Source organism: Rhineura floridana, chromosome 1 (assembly GCF_030035675.1).
Source record: "Rhineura floridana isolate rRhiFlo1 chromosome 1, rRhiFlo1.hap2, whole genome shotgun sequence".
NCBI classification, from domain to species: Eukaryota; Metazoa; Chordata; class Lepidosauria; order Squamata; family Rhineuridae; genus Rhineura; species Rhineura floridana.
Genome location: NC_084480.1, coordinates 62,316,150 through 62,339,642, shown reverse-complemented (window position 1 = coordinate 62,339,642; position 23,493 = coordinate 62,316,150). Strand labels below are relative to the sequence as shown.

The 23,493-nt window shown below is 44.4% G+C and overlaps 1 protein-coding gene across 5 annotated transcripts in view; it reads left to right on the top strand.

Annotated features, from left to right (window-relative positions):
- MCTP1 (multiple C2 and transmembrane domain containing 1) overlaps positions 1 to 23,493 on the top strand; it is a 389,200-nt gene that overhangs the window by 174,307 nt on the left and 191,400 nt on the right. For all 5 annotated transcript variants that reach the window (XM_061622414.1, XM_061622422.1, XM_061622406.1 and 2 more), the window contains 2 exons: positions 4,476 to 4,646; positions 5,895 to 6,025. In XM_061622414.1, coding sequence (XP_061478398.1) covers positions 4,476 to 4,646; positions 5,895 to 6,025 — 302 coding nt within the window. The remainder of the gene's footprint in view (positions 1 to 4,475; positions 4,647 to 5,894; positions 6,026 to 23,493) is intronic.

The following is a 23,493-nucleotide window of genomic DNA, read 5'->3' as shown; positions in this document are numbered from 1 at the left end:
GTGTGTAACGGCCGGCAATGCAGGCAGATTAGCTGCCACACTTGCCCATAAGGCATCACTGAGTGACCCCACTTGTATGACAGATGGTGAATCAGGTAGACTTTGCCCACTGCCACTTTGGGCACTATACTGGGGGGGCGCTGAGAGAGCAGAGGTAGGGGATGATGGGAAGGGGCGAATAACCCTGCCCAACTGTATGTCTTCATCAATTGTCCCCTGGACCAGTGCGTCCATAGGATCCGGAAAACCGCATAATAAAGAAAAACCACATCATAAAATGAGTCCCCCCATAACTGGGCAGTCTGCAAGCAAGGTCCATAGCCCTTGAGCGTAGCTGGGAAGGGACACTTTTTCCGAGCAGCCTCTGCTGGGGGCTGCCCTGGCCCCACATATCCTTCTGGCTTGTTGTTGTGCCTTTAATAGCAGGTTCGTATTCAGCAGTTATTAGATGGCATGGAGTTAAGCAATGTCATCTTCTAATGTCTGCAGATCAAATGACCCTTAAAGGCACAGGACTAGAGGCCTGTAAAAAGGTGGGCACCTTATCTACAGACCAGTTTGTAAACTAGCTAAAGTGAAGATGCAAGCAAATGTGCAGCCTGCACGTGATTAATTCCATTATGTTTAAATAATTTACTCAGAGAAATATGAATTGGACCAATTCTATGCATACTTACTTATGAGAAAATCCCCGAGTGTCTCGTTACTTGTTCCCCTGGAAGGGTGCATGTGATTGCACACATACAGCAGAATCCTATGTGTTTACTCAGAATATCACAGATTAAATGGGTTTTAGGACAGAGGTTTATGGGACTTAACTGATGGAAAGGTTCATATATTTTTACCTGGGTTTGAAGAACGTATTTGGGGGGGGGGGAGAGAAGCTTAACAGTGAAAAAAGGGGGGATGAGTTCCCTTTGCATTTTGGAGTTGAGGTAGTTTTGGAGGTGAGGTTGCAGCACTAACTGGGGTCCCTACAGGCTCCTGCCGCCTCCCTTCTGTCTCCAGCTGCCCCCCACCCTCCTCAAAAAGCCCCTCTCTTTGTAATTACATTGCATTGCTCCAATCCAAATGGCCGCTACGTTATGACAGAGCATCTTTCTAGGTTATTCTGCAAAAGAAGTGGCGGCCACAGGCAGCAGGAGGCTGAAATTTAAAGGAGGATTAAATTTAAAAGAGGATTAGACAAATTCATGGAGGACAGGGCTATCAATGGCTACTAGCCATGATGTCTGTGCTCTGCCACCCTAGTCAGAGGCAGTATGCTTCTGAAAACCAGCTGCCGGAAGCCTCAGGAGAGGAGAGTGTTCCTGCACTCGGGTCCTGCTTGCGGGCTTCCCCCAGGCACCTGGTTGGCCACTGTGAGAACAGGATGCTGGACTAGATGGGCCACTGGCCTGATCCAGCAGGTTCTTCTTATGTTCTTAACCCATGGCTGCTAAGCTCTGGAGGAAACCAGGTTAGGGAAGGCTGACTTATAATCATAAGATCACCTAGCTTTTCATTTTCGTAAACTGTTGTGATACCTCAGTTTGGTTCTTCAGCTGAATCCCTTTTTAAACAGTATTGTCACCCATTGTATCACATTGATTCACCATTCTGTGCAGTGAATTAAATAGGAATTAAATGATTGACAACAAAAATAAGCAGCTGTTTTTTAAACAAAAACACTCAACTAAATTGTACTGAATGGTTTTGATGTTCAAACAAAAAATCAACCACCTGAATTCCCAATATCCAAGGATCTGCAGTTCTGACTCATTTAAACTTCAGATGCATTTTCCATCTCCACTGTATATTAACATATCCTCCTGTTAGGATACTTTGAAAAACATGGATTAAATGCTAGCTTGCTCTTTATAATTCCATGGGTAGATCAGGATAATGAAGCAGCTGCCTTTTTATGAACAGCCACAGAGAATCAACAGGACTAATCAAGTAGTTTGGGGGCCAAAATCTTTATTAACCTCGTTGCCATGCTTGAAATTCTCACTGATGCACAGGATGGTGCTTTCAAGATAAACCAAGGAGCCAACCAAGTAATTAAAAAGAAGCTGGTAAATGTCCCTGGCTGGCACTCATTGCCTGATTAACAATCAAACAACAAAGCACTAGTTTAGATCTTATTTTACCGAGTGCAAGGGCTGAAAAGGACCTCTTGATGGTAACTGGGAAGATAAACCAAGAAGCCAACCAAGTAATTAAAAAGAAGCTGGTAAAGGTCCCTGGCAGGCACTCATTGCATGATTAAAAATCAAACAACAAAGCACTAGTTTAGATCTTATTCTACCGAGTGCAACTGAGAAGAATAGCATAAGCAGGCTGATCCTTTCTATGCTACTTAGAAGTAATTCTCCCTGTATTCAGTGGGCCTTATTTATTCTCTAAGTGTGCTTAGGAATGCAACCATAAATCTTCCTTACACCACCTCGCCGCAGCTGAAAGTCCTCCCACGCCTCACCGCCGCTGGAAGTCCTCACGTGTCTCATCGCAGCCGCAAGGCTGGCCCATCGCGGCCATGGCCTTCAGCCGCCCCGCCTCCTTCCTGTGTGTCACGATGGCGCACCGGCGCGCCGCGTGCACGCCCGATGGTGGCCTGAGCTTCGGCTGTGGCCACAAACTCGCCGCTTTGCCCGGAAGTACCGGGCACGGAACGGGACTGGAAGCGTTCCATATACATCCCAATTCCAAAGAAAGGGGATCCCAGGTAATGCAGTAATTATTGAACTATTGCCTTAATATCCCATGCAAGTAAAGTAATGCTCAAGATTCTACAACAGAGGCTCTTGCCATATATGGAGCGAGAAATGCCAGATGTCCAAGCTGGATTTAGAAAGGGAAGAGGCACCAGAGATCACATCGCAAACATACGTTGGATAATGGAACGGACCAAGGAATTTCAGAAGAAAATCAACCTGTGCTTTATAGATTACAGCAAAGCCTTTGACTGTGTAGATCATGAAAAACTATGGAATGCTTTAAAAGAAATGGGGGTGCCACAGCATCTGATTGTCCTGATGCGCAACCTATACTCTGCACAAGAGGCTACTATAAGGACAGAATATGGAGAAACTGATTGGTTCCCCATCAGAAAGGGTGTGAGACAGGGGTGTATTTTATCACCCTATTTATTTAATCTATACGCAGAACATATATATGGAAAGCAGGATTGGACCAAGAAGAAGGAGGTGTGAAAACTGGAGGGAGAAATATCAATAATTTAAGATATGCAGACGACACCATACTACTAGCAGAAACCAGTAATGATTTGAAACGAATGCTGATGAAAGTTAAAGAGGAAAGCACGAAAGCAGGACTACAGCTGAACGTCAAAAAGACTAAATTAATGACAACAGAAGATTTATGTAACTTTACAGTTGACAATGAAGACATTGAATTTGTCAAGGATTATCAATATCTTGGCACAATCATTAACCAAAATGGAGACAATAGTCAAGAAATCAGAAGAAGGCTAGGACTGGGGAGGGCAGCTGTGAGAGAACTAGAAAAGGTCCCCAAATGTAAAGATGTATCACTGAACACTAAAGTCAGGATCATTCAGACCATGGTATTTCCGATCTCTATGTATGGATGTGAAAGTTGGACAGTGAAAAAAGCAGATAAGAGAAAAATCGATGCGTTTGAAATGTGGTGGTGGAGAAGAGCTTTGCGGATACCATGGACTGCAAAAAAGACAAATAATTGGGTGTTAGAACAAATTAAACCAGAACTATCACTAGAAGCTAAAATGATGAAACTGAGGTTATCATACTTTGGACACATCATGAGGAGACATGATTCACTAGAAAAGACAATAATGCTGGGAAAAACAGAAGGGAGTAGAAAAAGAGGAAGGCCAAACAAGAGATGGATTGATTCCATAAAGGAAGCCACAGATCTGAACTTACAAGATCTGAACAGGGTGGTTCATGACAGATGCTCTTGGAGGTCACTGATTCATAGGGTCGCCATAAGTCGTAGTCGACTTGGAGGCACATAACAACAACAACAAATATACTACCTATGGTGGGCATAGCCATCATGGTGGCCTTCAGATGTTGTTGGGCTCCAGCCCCCATCAGCCTCAGCCAGCATAGCCAGTAGTCAGGAGTGATGGACGTGGTAGTCCAGCAACATGACAAGGGCATCATATTGGCTTCCTCTGACCTATGATATAATCTATGGCAGTGTAGCTAGAGAACGTACCAATGAAGGTTGAGCGTTCAGAAGTTACTTACCATCACTATAAAAATTGTGATATTTTTCTATTTAGTAAGATAACTGCTCATGATGATTTCTGCCACTGTGCCAATTTGGCATGGATGTGTAAGTGAATAATTTTTTATTTGTTTTTTGTAAGTTGTTTGCTATTCATTTAAAAACTTTCTTTAAATAGTTGTTCTGACTGGAAGCAAATTACAAAGTTATTGTTTGCTTGTGATCTAGCTAAATCAGGGTTCTCTCTGCACCTGAAGTTTCAGACCCAGAGTATACGTCTGTCAGACCTACATAGAAAAGCTCAGCTATGGAGAGGAATAGTCAGTATCACTTTGATTGAAGGTCGTGAACTCAAGGCCATGGATCCAAACGGATTCAGTGATCCATATGTGAAATTCCGGCTGGGACATCAGAAGTACAAGAGTAAGGTAACTTCTTTTAACTTTTTTCCCAAATAGTGGTGAGTTTTACATGTACCCATAGCTTTTGTGTGTTGAACACAGTCACTGAAGAAATCTTCATATTGTTAAACAGAAGTCTTGCACAGTGCAAATATTCTTGTTCAATCAAATATGTTGTAAATGTAGGCCTGAATCCAAATACTAGTTATGCCACGGCGTAGGGCAAGCATAGCCAACATGGTACTCTCCAGACATTGTGGACTACAACTCTTATCATCTCTGACCATTGGCTATGCTGGTTCAGGCTGATGGGAATTGAAGTACAAAAGATCTGAAGGGGCCACAATGGCCCTAGGGTTTTATATGTCTGATGAGAATTGTGACTTTTTCTGTTTTAAACAGCAGGCAGTCATGGCCCTATGCAGTATGTCATACTTCTGTTGAAACTCCTTTGAGTTTCAAAAATGATTTGCCATGGGTATGGTGCTGCAGTTCAAGAACCACAATCCAGAATGGCTTAGCTGTATGATTCTTGGACTGAGCCCCTAGTTCTAAAAGAAACATTTGTATATAAGAATGCTGGTCAGGATCCAATATATTACCAAGCTCTTTGAGGTCTTTTCAGAAGCAGGTGAAGAAATTACCATTCCATGAGGCTTTGGGGGGATAGATGGGGGTTGGGGCATCTTTTTATTTTTATGAAACATTTCTATTTTAAAAAAGGCTTTATTTTTGTGTATAAGCACTCTTTTGTTGAAAGGCAGTTTATAAATCCTGCAAACAAATCCTATGCTGAGCAAAGGAAATCCATTGTCATAGATAAATCAAATAGAAAAAGGTACAGCAGTTACATTTTACCTATATTTTTCATGCAGGGGGAAAAACATGCTTAAGTTAATGCCTTTTAAAAGACTGGGCAAGAAACAAGCTCATTAAACCAACTTTCATTCTCCTACATATGGTAAAAAGAACTGGGATAGTCTGTAACTCATCATTTTATCCTGTTGCCTTTTTAGATAGCTTTATTGAATTTCTATCCCCAAGAATGTCAATCTCTTAGTTTACTTTTAAGGTAATATTTAGGAAACCTGGAATAATTCAGGTTATCCAGAAAAGGACGACGTCTCATCTTCAGTGCACCTTACTTTTGAAATAAGCATTTCAGAATGACTTATGAAGTGGTTTGTTTGCTGAACCTCTTTCCTAGCTATACCAAAGGAGTATTCTGCTGTTCCAGGATGTCCACATTTTTACAACTGTCCTTACTTTTTCCAGATTATGCCAAAAACTTTGAATCCTCAGTGGAGAGAACAATTTGACTTGCATCTCTATGAGGAACGAGGTGGAATCATTGATATTACAGTGTGGGACAAAGATGCTGGCAAAAAGGATGATTTTATTGGCAGGTTTGTCTGATTACAAACAACTTGTATTCTGGGAATGAGAGATGATGAAGAGAATGTTCTCAATTTTTATATGAGATAATATTTCATGTAAATTCTTGCTATTTTTTTTTTTTAAAAAGGCCGAGGTACCCTGAAAATTACACATAGTTGACTTACTTCAGTTTTTGTGTGGGAACATTTTCCTTGACCAGTAGGTGGCAGATCATACAAACTGAAAGATGTCCTTTTTCAAAATTGTGTTACAAAAGAATCAAGATGCAGGAAGTTCCATTGACAACTTTTTTTAAAGGGAAAGCAAACAAATAACTGGCTATTCTTTGTAATAAAAGCATTTTGTCATTATGAATATTAATATACTTGAGTGAAATTGTTCAAAGCAGTCGGGTCAGTGTTTCTGAATTGTGTGAATGAGCATATTTCAAGAGACTGATAAATCTGAGTCACTATTCTCAAAGTTTTCATTTTGGTTGAGTGGCAAGTCCTTCCTGTTTTGCATCCATTGACAATAGAAGATCTTAGAGAAATGGGTTTCCAGGATAGTATACTTATTTGGGAACTTCAAATTCAAAAGTTCAGTTATACCACTAAATGACATAGTATATTTTTAAAAGTGTGTTGTGGGTGATTGGCTGCGTTCAGATGTAATGCTAATCCACTGTTTGTGTTAACAGTGGTTCGTTGGAACAAACCAGAATCTGGCTCGCAGATGAGCAAAGAAAGCTATGGTTTGTTTAAACTAATGTTGGTTTGTTTCTCCCCTCACCTTCTGAATACCCAACTGGCTTTGCAGTGGTTGAGAGCTGGCACAGCCTCACATTGTTTATTTATTTATTTATTATTTATTTATTTTTAAAACTTACATACCACCCGACTAGCAATAGCTCTCTGGGCTGTGAACATAAATACAATAAAATACAGGAAAATTCAAAAGCATCACAATCTAAAATCAAATTTCACAATCTAAAAACTGCATAACTAAGATCAAATTACAAACATTACCATCATTAACAAAAAATTAAAATGCCTCGGAGAAGAGAAAGGTTTTAACTTGGCACCAAAAGGATGATAGGGTCGGCGCCAAGTGCACCTCCTCGGGGAGACTATTCCATAGTTCGGGGGCCACCACTGAGAAGGCCCTTGATCTTGTCACCACCCTCCAGACCTCCCTATGGGTCGGGACCCAGAGGAGGGCCTTCGTAGCAGACCATAGTGTACGAGCCAGTTCATAACGGGAGAGGCGTTCCGACAGATATCGTGGTCCCGTGCCGTATAAGGCTTTGTAGGTTAATACCAACACTTTGAATCTGGCCCGGAAGCATATTGGAAGCCAGTGCAAGCGGGCCAGAACAGGTGTTATATGGTCCGATCGCTTCGTTCTTGTTAGCAGTCTGGCCGCCGCATTTTGCACCAGCTGTAGCTTCCAAACCGTCTTCAGAGGTAGCCCTACGTAGAGCGCATTACAGTAATCCAAACGTGAGGTTACCAGAGCATGTACTACTGATGTAAGATCCTCCTTAGTCAGGTAGGGACGTAGCTGGGCTACCAACCGAAGTTGGTAGAACGCATTCCGTGCCACCGAGGCTACATGAGCCTCAAGTGACAGGGAAGAGTCTAGAACAACTCCCAGTCTACGAACCTGTTCCTTTAGGGGGAGTGTAACCCCGTCCAGGACAGGATATGTATCCACCATCTGATTGGAGAAACCATCCACCAACAGCATCTCAGTCTTATCAGGATTGAGTCTCAGTTTGTTAGTTCTCATCCAGTCATCCATTGTTGCCAGTTTTCTTACGATTACCATTGGCAGGCTGCATAAACGGGACGGGGGATGTAAATGCTCTTCTCTGAGACTTTCATCGTTCTTTTCCCAACATGAAGCTTCCCTCCTTTCCCCCATTCCTAGACAGAGGCCTGCCACCATTATTTTTTAATTCTTTCCCCCTGAACAAAAGAATCTCTTGCTGCAAAACTTCTGCCTATAGTGCCTTGGGCTTTTAATTTAGCCCAGGGATTTGTGAAACTTCTCCTTTGGTCATCCACCCATCTGTACAAGCGCTGGTGAATGTCCCCATGCCCCCATCTTTGGTGACTCCTGGCCTCCAGCCAAGCATACCAGGGGATGTTTAGGGTTTTTTTGCCATTTATTTCTATCCTAACACCCAGCAAACCCAGGCAGCTCTTTCCCCATTTCTACCTCCAGAGAGCATCTCTAACCTGTGAGTTAGCACCCTACTACCCAGTTGTAAGCCATGTGAAATTAATTGTTTCCACATACACCAGCCTCTACAGCACACCTGAATACAATTGACATCTGCATCCAAGTTCCTGAGGACCAGGCCCTGACTTCCAATCCTCTTAGAACCTTCCCTTGACATCTGTACCCAGTTGTGAACCCTCATCTCAACTTTAACTAGCTGAATGCACTATCTACAGGCAGCCTGGCTGTACTGTAGCAGTAGTTCAAGTTCTTCTCTTGTTTGTGGCCATCCCTGGAGAATGATATGGTACTATGAATCAGGTCTGCAAGATGAAAATCTGGTCTGCAAGGATGACTAGCCATCCTTGGAACATCTTTGATCAGCAGCCCAACCCTGAGAAGAAGATATCTGCCACTAGTTTGTCAACCAGGAGACCTAGCTTTGCCTGGAGATGTCAGTGTACACACTCATGAACCTGCTCTTGGCATTTTCTACTACCTGCAATACCATCCTGTAGAAGCATTTTCTCTTGTATTACTCTGTGGTGTGGGTCTCTCTCTCTCGCTCTCTCTTTCTCTCTCTTTCGCTCGCTCTCTCTCTCTCTCTCTCTCTCGCTCTCTCGCTCTCTCGCTCTCTCTCGCTCTCGCTCTCGCTCTGTGCACACACACAGGGCCACCTCAGTTCATGGAAACCCTAGATTTCTTCCCTCTCATTCCTGCTTCAGGTAAACCCTCCAAATACAGCTTGTTGATAACACTGGCCATGTCTCTGAAGTTTCACAGTCTGAAGGTGATACTGAGAGGCAAGTAAACTATGTTCGTTTGAGGGTCAACATGAATCTCTCCCTCCCCTTTGTTGCTGGTTGCTAAATTAGTTAAGCAGCACAGGAGAGAGTAACAGTGGTCTGAAATGCAAGTGTGCCAGCATGTGTGTGCGTTTACCTAAGAAAGCAAGCTTTTACCCTGCATCAGCATCACTGAGACATGAAACTTAGTAAAACAAGAAAAGCTACTTTATTTATAGAAATACATAGTAGATAGAAAGGCATACCTAGTTCTAACTAACTAACTAAGTTGGTGCAACGCCCAGATGTGGGAGTTGACCTCATGGCTAGGAGAGAGAGCAGAGACATAGGGTGTCTCCTCTGTCCCGGAAAGTCAGAGAAGAAAAGTAGAAAGGGCAGAAGGAGGAGGGGCAAATAAGCTTCCCTAAAGACGTATCAGTCTAGGTGATGGAAGTAAGTAAGTCAGAGCATCACAGGTAAACAAGTCTATCCATCTGGAGGACCCTAACTCTATCTCCATTCTGGAACATAAACAAAAGAACAAAACAGGAGTTGCTCTTGCCCCACTTCCAACACCCCTTCTCAATGAGTGTTTGGTTCATCTTATCTCACAGCTTGCAATGTCTGACTTTGCCCAATGCCTTTGTGAAAGCATCTGCAGTCATGTCTTCGGTTGGACAAAACTCCATCTTGAGTAGTCCTCTGTGGTAGGTATCTCTAATGAAATGGTGCTTCATGTCTATGTGCTTGGTGCGTGAACTCACCCCTTCTGACTCCATGAGTCTGATGCATCCTTGGTTGTCCTCATGCATCACAACAGGCCCAGGTATAGAGATGCCTAAATCTTTGAACAGTTCAAGCAGCCACATCAACTGTCTGCTTGCTTCAGAAGCTGACACATACTGTCAGCTCTACACTGCGTCAGCAGTGCCGGTGGGGGGCTGGAAATTCCTGGGTGGTTGCCAGGGAAGCCAAGTCCTTAGCCGGCAGTCTGGCCATAAATCTGCCAGGTCTAGAAGGAGGGGATCTGATAAGGGCCAGGCCTGTCCGAAGCGTACTTGCCGAGTCAGGAGTCCAGAAGCGAGGTCAGTAGAGGTCCGGGATCAAGTGCCAAGGGGTCAGTCCAAAAGAGGTTGCACGGAAACTAGGAACACACAAGCCACGCCTGACATTGCAGTCAGCAACAAGCTGCAGCCAAGGTGTGCCTTATAAAGAGCAGGTTGGACAGCAGGTGTGAGCCCTCAGCGTTTGGGCCTTGAGGAGACAGGCCTGCCTCTCTTCTGCCTGACCTTCTGCTGTCTACGTTCTGCAGGTGAGGGGGGAGTATCCTGTGCACTGTCTGTGTCTGGCTGCAGGGCCTCTGCTGTATCTGGGGTGCTCTGCAGCTGAGGGGGAGAAGGAGCTGGATTCTCAGGAGGCTCCTCCGTGTCTCCTTCTGAGTCTGCTGCTCCTGGGTCTGCTGCTGTTACTCCCGAGTCATCCTCATCTGAGGAGTCCTCTGACGGGGCCATGACACATACTCTGCTTCTGTGGAAGAGAGTGCTATAGTCTCTTGCTTCTTGCTTGCCCAGCTGATAACTGAATTTCCATAGTAGAAGACGTTTCCACTTGTGGATTTTCAATCTGTAGTGTCTTCAGCCCAATCAGTACCTGCATATCCCACTAGTTTGGGATCTCGGGTAGCTGCTAACTTCAGTTTCATGGTTGCAATGCCCTTTAGATATCTCACCGCTCTCTTTATTGCTTCCCAGTCCTTTTTGGTTGGCTAGCTGGTTTTTCTGCACAAGTATCCCGCTGCTTCCGCCACATCTGGCCTGCTAACAGTGCTGATATACAGAAGTGTTCTGATGGCTTGTCTGTAGCTCTCATGGTCTTCCCATGGTTGTTTGTTCTGGTCCGGTTTCAGGTATCCTACTTCCATTGAAGTAGGTGCTGGATGTGCATGCTTCAGTCCTAGACTCTCGAGAAGGTCTTGGATATTTTGTTTTTGATTAAGCAAGAAGGATCCATCATCTTCTCTTTCAATTTGTATTCCAAGGTAGTGAGTGACATCACCCAGGCACTTCACTTCAACCTCCTTGTTGAGATGATTTACTAGCTGTTGCTTGTCCATTGGGTCTTGATAAGCCAACAGTAGATCATCAACATAAATCAGTAAGCAAGTCCATCTATTGTTCTTGAATCTGCTGTACAAGCATGGCTCTGCTCTGCCTTGTACAAAGCCTTCCTTCAAGAGCATTTTGCTCAGTTTCTCATTCCAGGCTCTGGGAGCCTGTTTAAGTCCATAGATGGATTTTGAAGTTTACACACTAGGGTTTCCTTTCCTGGAACTTCAAACCCTGGTGGTTGCTGCATGTAGATTTCTTCTTCTATTTCTCCATGCAAGAATGCTGTTTTATATCCATGTGCTCCACCTGCATTTTCTTGTTGGTAGCAACACTCAGAAGAGTTCTGATAGTTGTGTATTTGACTACAGGAGCAAATGTTTCATGGTAGTCTTGTCCATATTTTTGAGAGTATCCTTTGGCTACTAGTCTTGCCTTGTGTCTCTCAACATTTCCTTCAGCATCTGACTTCTTTTTGAATACCCACTTGCAGCCTACAGCTTTCTTTCCTTGAGGAAGCTTGGTCAGTGTCCAAGTTTTATTTTGTAGCACTTATTAAATTGTCTTTAAAATCTGGAACATAAAGACAGTCCTTAAGTTCAAGCTGTCTTTCGCCATCTGGCATTTTGCACAGCAATTCTATTGTACCAATTCCTTCACAAAAGAATATTTGTCCAGACGCTGTCGGTATTTTTTGCTTGTGACTTTTAAAACTTTTAAACAGGTTTTTATCAATTACAAGATGTGAGGTGGATCCTGAATCAATTAAAAACCTGCTTTTGCAATCATCCTTCCTCTCACCAGACACATAGTAACTTGAAGCCTTTGTTTTTGGCTTTTCAGTTTGCCTAAGGGCATCCCTCACTTCAGCTTGCCTTTGCTTAAAGTCAGGCCTTGCTGTTGTCTGCCACCTATTGCATTCACTTTGAAGATGTTTTGGAGAGCCACATTTAAAACAGAACTTCCGTCTGTGTTTGTCTGTGCCCTTTTGTGGATTCGGGCGATGACTCATGTCACCATCCTTTGTTGGTTTGTTTCTCCCCATAGTAAAGTTTGCTTGCTCTGACACAGTCTCCAGTTCCTGTCTTTCTCTAAAATCCTGGTCTTTTAAATATGATATAATCTGACTCATGTTTTGGTCAGAATTTTCTAACACATAGCAAATTAATTTATGATCATTATTGAGAGAGCTCAGAAGCAGTGCCTTTTTCATATCATCATCTAGATCCTTCCCACATCTTTCAATTTTAGCAAGTAGCCTTGTAAAAATTTCTATGTGTTTACTCAGGCTGCCTCTCTCAGCAGTCTCCTTCAGAGAAAATAACTCCTTGTAAAGGTACATCATGTGGTTCTTTGTTTTCTCATTATATATTCCTTCTAGTCTGTCCCACATTTGCTTTACACTGTTACATCCTACGCAAACATTTAGTGCCTCATCTGATAGTGCAGAAATAAGCAGAGACTTCACTTTTGCATGCTTACATCTCCATGATGCTGTGGCAGTCTCATCCTCCACCGAGGGTTCAGGATCAGTCAGAATTCCATTCAAAACTTCTCCTTCCAGTAGGGCTGTGAACCTTAAATTCCATAATCCATAGTTGTCCTTTTCAAGCTTTGGAACGCGTCTCTCAGACATTGATTATTCAGCCATCCTTTCCTATCTTTTGTTCTGCTTTTCCTTTTAACTTAAAGTCTCCTTTGTAAATTACACAGCGCTTAGCCTTTTTATATAAGTTCAGGCCACAACTTGCAAATCAACTTAGTTTGCTGGGCCCGTAACCCTTGTTGCTGGTTGCTAAATTAGTTAAGCAGCACAGCAGAGAGTAACAGCGGTTAGAAATGTGAGTGTGCCAGCGTGTGTGCGCGTTTACCTAAGAAAGCAGGCTTTTACCCTGCATCAGCATCACTGAGACTTGAGACTTAGTAAAACAAGAAAAGCTACTTTATTTATAGAAATACATAGTAGATAGAAAGGCATACCTAGTTCTAACTAACTAACTAAGTTGGAGGTCCAACGCCCAGATGTGGGAGTTGACCTCATGGCTAGGAGAGAGACAGCAGAGACAAAGGGTGTCTCCTCTCTCCCAGACAGTCGGAGAAGAAAAGCAGAAAGGGCAGAAGGAGGAGGGGCAGATAAGCTTCCCTAAAGACATATCAGTCTAGGCGATGGAAGGAAGTCGGAACATCACAGGTAAAGGTAAACAAGCCTATCCATCTGGAGGACCCTAACTCTATCTCCCTTCCGGAACATAAAAGAACAAAACAGGAGTTTCTCTTGCCCCACTTCCAACACCCTTGACCACTCTGTGGACCTTGTGTGGCACATCCCTCTGTCTTGCCTCTGTAAGGATGGAGTGATTTCCTCTGTCAGTTCTCACTTCCTCTAGAAGGATGATTTTAAGGAGGCTAATGCAGGGGTGGGTTGATCTGGGTTGATATCTGTCTTGGTACAGGTGTGTTGTTAAGGATAAGCTTGATGAGATGTTCCAAGAATGGTTAATGAAGTCTGCCTAGCCTGCATTGGAGCCATCTGTCTTAGCTGTTGACCCTTTTTGGAACTTTGCAGCTGCTGCCTGCAGTATACCTCGTTGTGACTTTTGTCAAGGAGAATGGTAGCTAGGAACATCCTTGCATGTTTTAGAGTAATATTTTTTCACAGCAATGGTGAGCTGAACTACTTAACCCCTCAGGGCCATTTCTTTGGGAAGCCAGTTAAATACTGTCTTATTGTGATATGTATTCTGGAGTTCCTTTTTCAGCTCTGGACTGAGCTCTATTTCTTCCTTCAAAATTGCTAACACAGTTTTAAAACTGCTAACAGAGCTAAACATATGTGTGCTTTATGGTCTGAGAACCATCTATTTTAGATTTTACATGTTAAGAGTGTTTATCTCCCTTCCAAGTGAACACAAAAAGATCACAGGGTGTGTGTGATTTTCTTTTGGGCACTCTTCCATACAATTGCTGTTGACAATTTCCAAGCCTGGGGTCCAGCATGATTGCCTTGAGGGAACAATAAGGTTTGGCCTGCTGGGCTTCACAGGCTTTCCAAGGTCACTCTGGTCAGTGGAGTACCAAGGAAGTGCAAGTGACCTTTACAGAAACAAACCTACAAAAAAAACTTAATTATGGTAGAGACCAGTACTGTACTTCCTCTAGGGGAGGTTTTTGTGAAATTGTTTCAGTTCAGCAATTGGGATAGGTTGTAGGAGCAATGTTGTACTCTCAACAGGTATTCCTGGATAGTAGAATCACACATACTTAGAGATATGAAAGCCTGGAAAAAACCCAGGAACATTTGGAAAAGTGCTTCTGAATGTTTGTTTTTCCTGAAAAACTGGGGGAAGGGAACCCACATTTTTCCTGAAATTTTCCAGAGAGCAGGGGCTTCACATCTCTACACATACTTAATTTTGTTTTACTCTCCACAAGCCTGCTGTGGAGCTAGGCAGGGAGCCTGGAGAGGGAGAGCTTACCAGCAAGAAGGTAGGCAAGAAAAGAGTGGGGAGGGAGGCTTAGGTCTGTAAAAGTTGTTTTCTAACTGCTGCTTCCTTGAATGTCTGTAGCCAGATGGGTGGCTGTATGGAATGATGAAACACTAGGATTAAACCATGATAGCAGCACCATATGGTTTGTCATTACATACGGTCCTGCTATCCTGGCTTAACACAAGTCAAGATTCACAAGTAAATTTAATCCATGGTTTCAGGTTATGGTTTGTTGGCTGCAAATAAACCATAGTTAGTTGTCCAGGGCAGGTTCAGACATACAAACCATAACTATGCTAAAGAAACAATGCTTTCACATTGTGCACAAATGCAGCCATTGTGCATGGACATGGACTGAAGGCACATGAGGCTGAAGCTAAGCCAAGTCTGGGTCTGGTCAAGGCCTGATAGGAGACTATCTGGGAACCTGCTTAAAACCTTTTTGTTTAGGCAGGCCTATTCAGACATATGGATGTTGATCTGTTAGTAGCTGTTTTGTTTTAAATATTTAATTACTTGTTTTTAACTGTTTTATTGATAATTTTAATGTTTTTTGTAAATTACTTAGATATCTACATTTAAGTGGTATATACATTTTGATACAATAAATAAAGCAGTATATACCTTGGGTTCTATGATGAAAGAAAGATGGGATATAAATATAAGAAATAAAAACACCTAAGCATGATTGAAAACAAATCCTCATGAACAGAATTCCCAACTGGTTGTTCCTTGTTTCATACTGTTATCTATTGAGTCTGAACCCAGACTAAAATGAGTCTAGATAATCAGCATATTTTAAGAGCTCAGACTGCTGCACTGTAAACACCCTCTCAATACTATTTTCCCAAAATGAGATATATCAGCAACCAAACAGTAGTTATTCAGAACCTCTGTGTGAGCTTTTTGAGGAGCGCACACTCCTCACATAATGACAGATTCACCACACTGTGGATTTACCCTTCCTTGGGCTAGCTCACAGCCTTGGTGGACAAGGATTGAAAGGGCATATGGTTAGCTGGACAGCTGCAAGCACTTTGTCTGCAATCTCAGGCTTCAAAAGCTGGAATTGAGCCAATACTACTATCAGGTTTTTTTAATCTGTGAATAATGTGAAAGTAGTGGCTGTTTTTATATTCTTTTCAAAACTTGACTATTTTGAAGCAACCGGATGAGCATAAAGAGTCTGTTAAGATTGTCCCATCCCTCCTTGTGTGGTTAATCCATTTTAATAGTCAAAGGTCTATTTTAAAAAGTAGGAGTTGGAATTTCATCTTTCAAAATACATTTTCTAGAATGTATATGTATTGTTAAAGCTCGGGAACAGCCTGCCTATTTGCCATGAACTTGATTTTCATGCTGTAGTTAAGGTCAGTCTTGACTGCTCATTATGCATTGGAGAACAGCTTTAACTGTTACTCTGACAGTGTTTCTTCCTAGGTATGTTGAATTCTCAGGTGTTTTGCAGACTGCTTTCCTATCCACTACCTCGTGCAATTTATAAGTATTCCTGTAGTCTCAAGAATTTCAGAGAGAATCTCCATTCCCATTCAGCCACAGCTATATGAGACGTACCTCCCTAATCCTAGCAGTGATGGCTGTGACTGATCCAGTGGGGCTAGAGAGGGTTCTGCCTGTGTTGCACAAAGGTTCATATTTCTTTTGCAGAAAGAAAGCACTGGGATCACTGGCTGCAAGCAGGTCTAGGTCCTGGCTCTAGCACAATGAATAAATGGTGCTGAAGTGGTGCCTATAACCCATATCTTATGCCTCGAAAAGCAGAGCACCAGGCTGCAGTATGAGACTGTTGAATATATTCCACTGTTAATAGTACATTTAATGAGAGACTACAAACTTATTTATATATTTAATTCCAAGTATTCATGGACTTCTGGTGACTGCGGCACACTTGAATAGCTCTCCAGAGAGAGAAACCTTTCAAAGACATTAAAAATATATATCTGGGAGAAAAGAAGAGGTAACCCTTTCCCCTGAAGACACAGTCCTTTTCTGTAAGTAAGGAGAGATCTCTCCCACCCTACCACCCCAGATCTAGGGCACTTGGACATGCCTGAAGTTTGTTGTAAGGTTCAGAAGAAGCTTTAGTCTACTTAGTGTACAAATGGGCTGAAAGTAATTATGATTTTCCTGACTCATGTACAATGTGGAGCTTTCCAAAATGTGCACTGATTTTATTTCCAAGTTCAGGTAATGTTAGAGAGCTTTTAAAGTGCATTAGGTGTGGCTGGCCCAAAAGGGCAAAATGGGAGTGACGCACTTTCACCAGCCAGTCACCCTCTGCAGTCCCCCCCTTCATCACAGTGCTTGAGCCCACTCTTCCTGTATCCAGACATCAATCCAGGCCTTGCACAGTCTCACTTGATTCAGATGTAACAGAGAAATTGAGGTGGATATTACAGATGACACCATGCTCCAAATCCACAAATGTCCACTCCCAATGGCTTTATATGAATGTTAAATAGCATTGGGGACAAGATGCTTTCTTGCAGCACTCCACAGTATAACTTCCAGGGGGTAAAAAAACGGTAATCTGATGTTATTTTCTGAGACTAGCCCAATAGGTGGGAGCAGAACTACTGTAAAACCGTGCCTCCAACTCCCAGTTGGAGATGGTTCAGGAGGAACATGTGGTTGATGGTGTGAAAAGCCACTGAGAGATCAATCAAGAGTAACAGGATTGCACTCCCTCTCCCTCTTCCAACTCCCAATTGGAACTCTCCCCCTGAACAGAGAAGGATGGGGGCCAAGTTATATCAATATTGGGCGGCAGGCGCTGGACTGATACTAAGGGCAAACTACGTCAATCCAGAAGAACAGGGGATAGATGCGTAATACCCATCCCCTGTTCTGGGTCGGCCCAAAACCAGAAGTTAACTGGGGGACGCAGGATTCCTACCGACCTTCGATTGCTGCTATGTAATGCCAGGTCTGTGACACAAAAAACATCTGTCATCCATGATATGATACTGGATGAGTGCGCAGACCTGGTATGTATTACGGAGACCTGGCTGGACGAGGCCTCAGCTCCCATTCTTGAGGCCATGTGTCCACCAGGTTTCCGCTATGCGCAGCAACCGAGGGTGGGAAGGCGGGGAGGGGGAGTGGCAGTCATCTATCGGGAGTCCTTGATGTTCACCAGGCCTCCGCTCCCAAGGACCAAGTTTGTTGATTGCATGTACTGGAGGTTGGGCCCGAAGGGCAGTCTGGGGATCCTGCTTGTGTACGGACTCCCTGACCGAGGTGTTGGAGGTGGTCTCGGATGTGCGAACGTTGACCCCAGAACTGTTAGTACTGGGGGATTTTAACGTACACGCTGAGACCACTCTCATTGGAGCCCCTTGGGATTTCCTGGAAACCATGGCTTCCTGGGAACTGCACCTTAGTAACACTGAGCCCACCCATGTAGCCGGTCATGTTCTCGACCTTGTATTTGTCCTGGGAGTGGTGGGGAGTGTTCTGAAGTTGGGGGCCATTTCTTTTACCCCCGTGTCATGGTCAGATCACTATCTGGTGAATTTTGACTTCTCGATGCCACACACCCTCCGCAGGGGTAAAGGACCTATTAGAATGGTCCGCCCCAGGCGCCTGATGGATCCGGATGGATTCCTGACTGCGCTGGGGGATTTGGAACCTGCTGAAGGTCGTCCGGTCGAAACCCTGGTGACGGAGTGGAACGAGGGAATCACCAGGGCATTAGACCGGGTGGCTCCGAAACATCCTCTCCCCCTGAACAGAACTCAGACAGCACCATGGTATACACCTCGGTTGCGAAGTCTGAGACAGGAGGTGAGACGACTAGAACGCCGGTGGCGGAAATCCCGCTCTGAAGATGCTCGAACACAGGTTAGAGCAGCAATAGCTGCCTACCAGGTGGCAATAAAGGCAACAAAGAAAGATTTCTTTGCTGCCTCTATTGCATCCGCAGAGTGCTGTCCCAGGAAGCTGTTCCAAGTGGTCCGAAGCCTGGTCGGTCCAGTCGCTCAGGAACCCTTGGAGCATTCAAAGGCTTCCTGTGACAAATTGGCAAGGCACTTTGCCGATAAAGTCGAACATCTGAAGAACTCGATTCCGTACGCTGTGGATGCAGTAGAGGATCCAGAGTTAACCAGTTGCAATCCGGTTCAGTGGGATCGGTTCCGGCCTCTTCCTTCTGAGGATGTGGACAAAGTGCTTTCAACGGTGAAGCCTACCACCTGTCTGATTGATCCTTGCCCATCATGGTTCCTTATGAACTGCAAGGAGAAATTGGGCGAAGGGATCAGGGCGGTGGTAAATTCATCCTTGAAGGAGGGTGTAATGCCACTGGCCCTCAAGGAGGCAATTATAAAACCCATTCTAAAAAAGTCCTCCTTGGATCCCCAAGTTTTGAACAACTTTCACCCCATTTCAAATTTGCCATTTTTGGGCAAGATCATTGAGCGAGTGGTGGCTAACCAGTTGTCAGCACACTTGGATGAAACGGATTATTTAGATCCATACCAATCGGGTTTCAGGACTGGGCATGGTACTGAAACAGCCTTGGTCGCTCTGGTAGATGATATGAGGAGGGCACTAGACAGGGGAGAATCCACCTTTCTTGTCCTCCTGGATCTTTCAGCGGCTTTTGATACCGTCGACCACGGTATCCTGTTAGATCGCCTGGAGGGATTAGGAATAGGAGGCACTGTTTTACAGTGGTTCCGTTCCTTTCTCTCTGACAGGCATCAACAGGTAGCATTGGGAGATGAGGTTTCAGACCCTTGGCCCCTCACTTGTGGAGTACCACAGGGTTCTATCCTCTCTCCCATGCTATTTAACATCTATGTAAAACCGCTGGGAGCTATCATCAGGGGTTTTGGGCTGCGATGTCATCAATATGCTGATGACACACAGCTCTATCTCTCCTTTAAATCTTCACCGGAGTTGGCTGTAGAGACCTTGTCCAAGTGCCTGGAATCCGTGAGTGGGTGGATGGGAAGAAACAGGCTGAAGCTCAATCCTGATAAGACCGAGGTGCTACTTGTGGGTGACAGGGGAAGGTTGGGTGTTGCTGACCTGAATCTTAATGGGGTAAAATTGCCCCTGAAGGATCAGGTCCGCAGCCTCGGGGTTGTTCTTGATTCCAAGCTGTCCATGGAGGCTCAGATTTCGGCAGTGAGCCGGGCAGCTTGGTATCAACTACACGTTATACGGAGGTTGAAACCCTACCTTCCTATTCATCAGCTCCCACTGGTGGTACATGCCCTGGTTACCTCTCGTTTAGACTACTGCAATGCGCTCTACGTGGGGTTACCCTTGAAAACGGTCCGGAAACTACAACTGGTGCAGAATGCGGCGGCACGCCTGCTTACAAACAGCTGCCGCCGTGATCACATCACGCCGGTGTTGTTTCATCTACATTGGCTTCCAGTTGTTTTCCGGGCCCAATTCAAGGTGTTGGTCTTAACCTTTAAATCCCTATACAGTCTCGGCCCAGTTTACCTGAAGGAGCACCTCCAGTACCACCAATTAAGCCGCCTGACCAGATCAGCCACACAGGGCCTTCTCTCCGTCCCACCAACGAAAACAGCTAGGTTGGTGGGGACTAGAGAGAGGGCATTCTCAGTGGCGGCCCCCACTCTCTGGAACTCCCTCCCGTTCGATCTTCGCCATGCCCCTTCCCTAGATACATTTCGCCGAGCCTTAAAAACATGGCTCTTTGGACAGGCCTTTGGGGTCCCCGGGGTGGGCTAATTTCTTTATATTGTTTTAAAATTGTCTATTGATGGCCCTGTACTGCCGCTTTTTAAAATGGTTATTGTTGACTGCGTTGTATTTTATTATGTATTGTATTATTATGTATTGTTGAATTTAATGTTGTATGTCGCCTAGAGTGGTTTCGGCCAGATAGGCGACTCAAAAATTAAATTTATTATTATTATTATTATTATTACTAAAGGTCCAATTGACTGATGCCTATTCCATCCCTAAATTGAGTCTGAATCCACACTAAAATGGGTCTAGATCAGTGGTTCCCAACCTGGGGGCCGCAAAGTAATCCAGCAATCTTTCAGGCATGCCGAGGGCAGGCGTCTACCTATAAAACATGTGGCAGACACTGAAAGAGGCTTAGGCCAGAGTTACCAGGAAGTAGAGGGAATTACTATCACCAACTCCTGCCTCCTCACACTCCCATCTCCTTGCTGCTGCTGACGCTCTTGCTCAGAACGAGAGGATAAGGCTTTTCATGAAACAAATGAAGCAAGGCTGCAAGGAAAGGCTGCTTTCCTCCTTCCTTCCTGGCAGCCATCCTGCCTGCCTGCCTTTCTTGGCTCCTGCTTCACTGCCACCTCCTTTTAAAAATTATTCTTATTTGCAAAGCCGTTCAGATCTCACCTTTGGCCCAGACAGAGCCAAGGAACAGTGAGGAAGCTCAGGATTTGCTTACCCCCCATCTCTGAGGCTAAGTATGTGTGCCTCTTTCTTCCACCTACACTCTGCCCCCCAATCTATTTCTCCAAGACGCTGCAGCAGTTGAGGGCTTCCCCCCTCCCATGTGCCTGAATGCATACATACTTGCAGGTGCTTGCAGGAGGGACAGGTGTGTTTGTGTGTGCTTGCGCGTGCTGATTTGTCTTCTGCTCCCTTGTTCCCCAAGTGCACACTAACAAAGTCATCAGTTCTGATGATCATCCCAAGGCCTAAAAGCACTAACCCCTCTCCTATCCACCCTTTCACAATCTAGCATGCCCACCACTATCACATTGCTCTTTTATTATTATTATTATTATTATTATTAATAATAATTTTTAAAAGCTCAGCAGATTGGCTGAGGCCGGGGTCCACATATAGCAGCTGAAATGTATTTATTTAATTATCATTGCATTTATATCCCACCTTTCCTCCAAGTTGCTTAAGGTGGTGCACATGGTTCCACCTCCTTCCATTTTATCCTTACACCAACCCTGTGAGATAGGTCAGGCTGAGATACTGTGTCTGGTCCAAGGTCACCCAGTGGGCTTCATGGCTGGGTGGGGGTCTGAACCTGGATCTTAGTGCAACACTATAACCCATTGATGTTGGGGGACATGACTGTACATTTTCAGACTGTGGAGGGGGGGAGATACCAATTTGATTGGACCTTTGCATGAAGAAAATAAAGGAATACCTCCCTGTCTGCGGGGAGCTTTTTATGGAAAGGGATATTTGGAGATGTGATTTTGCCACACACCATTTTTTTCAATTAACAGAGACTAAAATTACAATTAGTGGGGGGGTCATGAATTTTTTTGAGCTTACAAAGGGGGTCCCGTACTCATAAAGGTTGGGAAGCACTGGTCTAGATAATCAGCATCCTTCAAGAGCTCAGACAGCTGAACTGTAAACACCCTCTCAAGAATCTTTTCCCAAAAGGAGATATATAAGCAATGAAACAGTAGTTGTTCAGAACCTTTGTGTGAGCTTTCTGAGGAGCGAACACTCCTCGCATAATGACAGATTCACTACACTGTGGACTCACCCTATCAGCCTCCTATGGCTAGCTCACAGCCTTGGTGTACAAGGACTGAAAGGGCATATGGTTGGCTGAACAGCTGCAAGAACCTTGCCCACAACCTCAGGCTGCAAAAGCTGGAATTGAGCCAATAAAAATCAGTTGGACAGTGTATTAGGTGCCTCACTTTGGACCTGCTACAACAACAGCATTCAATAGTCAAGAAGGTGAACGTCTTTATCCTCAAAGTGCCTAGCAAGCATATCACAGCAGGCTTCTGAGGGTTCCAACTTACCATTCACTAGGGTAGGTATTAACAGGACCTGCACCACTAGGAAAGCTCTTCTGGATGGCTTCCTGATGCAGTGGAGGTGGCAAAGTAAGTCCTGTTTGCTGCCTTCACTGCTCGCCATTAGCCAAATCGTGCACAGAGTTATGGAAGGGTTCAGTCACCTTCACAAGCTTCGTGCCATTTGATCTCCAGTTATTGTCTGCTTTGTATCAGTGTTTAAAGCTGTCCAGAGTACTAATGAACAAGTCAGGATTTACAGCACTGGAAACAGTACACAGTAGCCCAACTCATCTTACCACTGCATAGTGAAACTAAGATCTCAACAGAATTGCTAGTTCTGGTTGCTGGAAAATCCTCCAGAGCATTCAGGAATCCATTGAATTCCCTAGGTTTTGGGAGGTGGACCATCCTAAAGGATCCCCCCTCCCGCAGAGGAAGAGAGCTGCCACCCTGAGACCACACCTTATCTGGAACGGAGTTATAACAACCTGCTCTATTCCCAGACCATTGCTTTTCACACACTGAGGCAAAAGCCAAATCAAGGGTATGTCCTGCTCAGTGTGTTGGGTCAATGACAAACTGAGACAATTCCATGGTATTTATGGAGACCATGAAGTCCTAGGTCAGCCCAGATGATGCCCTAATACCCCTGCTCCAATGCAGGGCATAGTGCAGACCCAGTACTAACCACTGGGTGCTCTCTACTCTCACCCATTAGCAACCCAACCCACACTCACACAATACAGATCAATGTAAACCCACACTCAAGCATCCATAAAAAGTTAGAGCGGGGCAACCCACTGCACATGGTCAACTCCAGACGTATCCCCTCTGCCTTTGGCAATATGGAATGGGAAAGATAGCTGGTGTTAGCTGATCCTGGATGTTCCACTTTGTTCGTTAGCCGCATAGCTAATCGGAATGCAGCAGGTCCTGGGGAATAGGAGCCCAGGTGTTTATTATCTGCCTCTCCCTATTCCTGGTACTATGGCTGCAGACACCTACCATTGCTCAGTGTGCTTTGCTCAGGAGCCTATGGCCAGCTCTGCCTTTATTGCCCCTGCCCTTCTGTGAGTCACTGAGCATTAAATAATGTATAGGTTGGTGCATAAACCTACCTTCTGTGATGT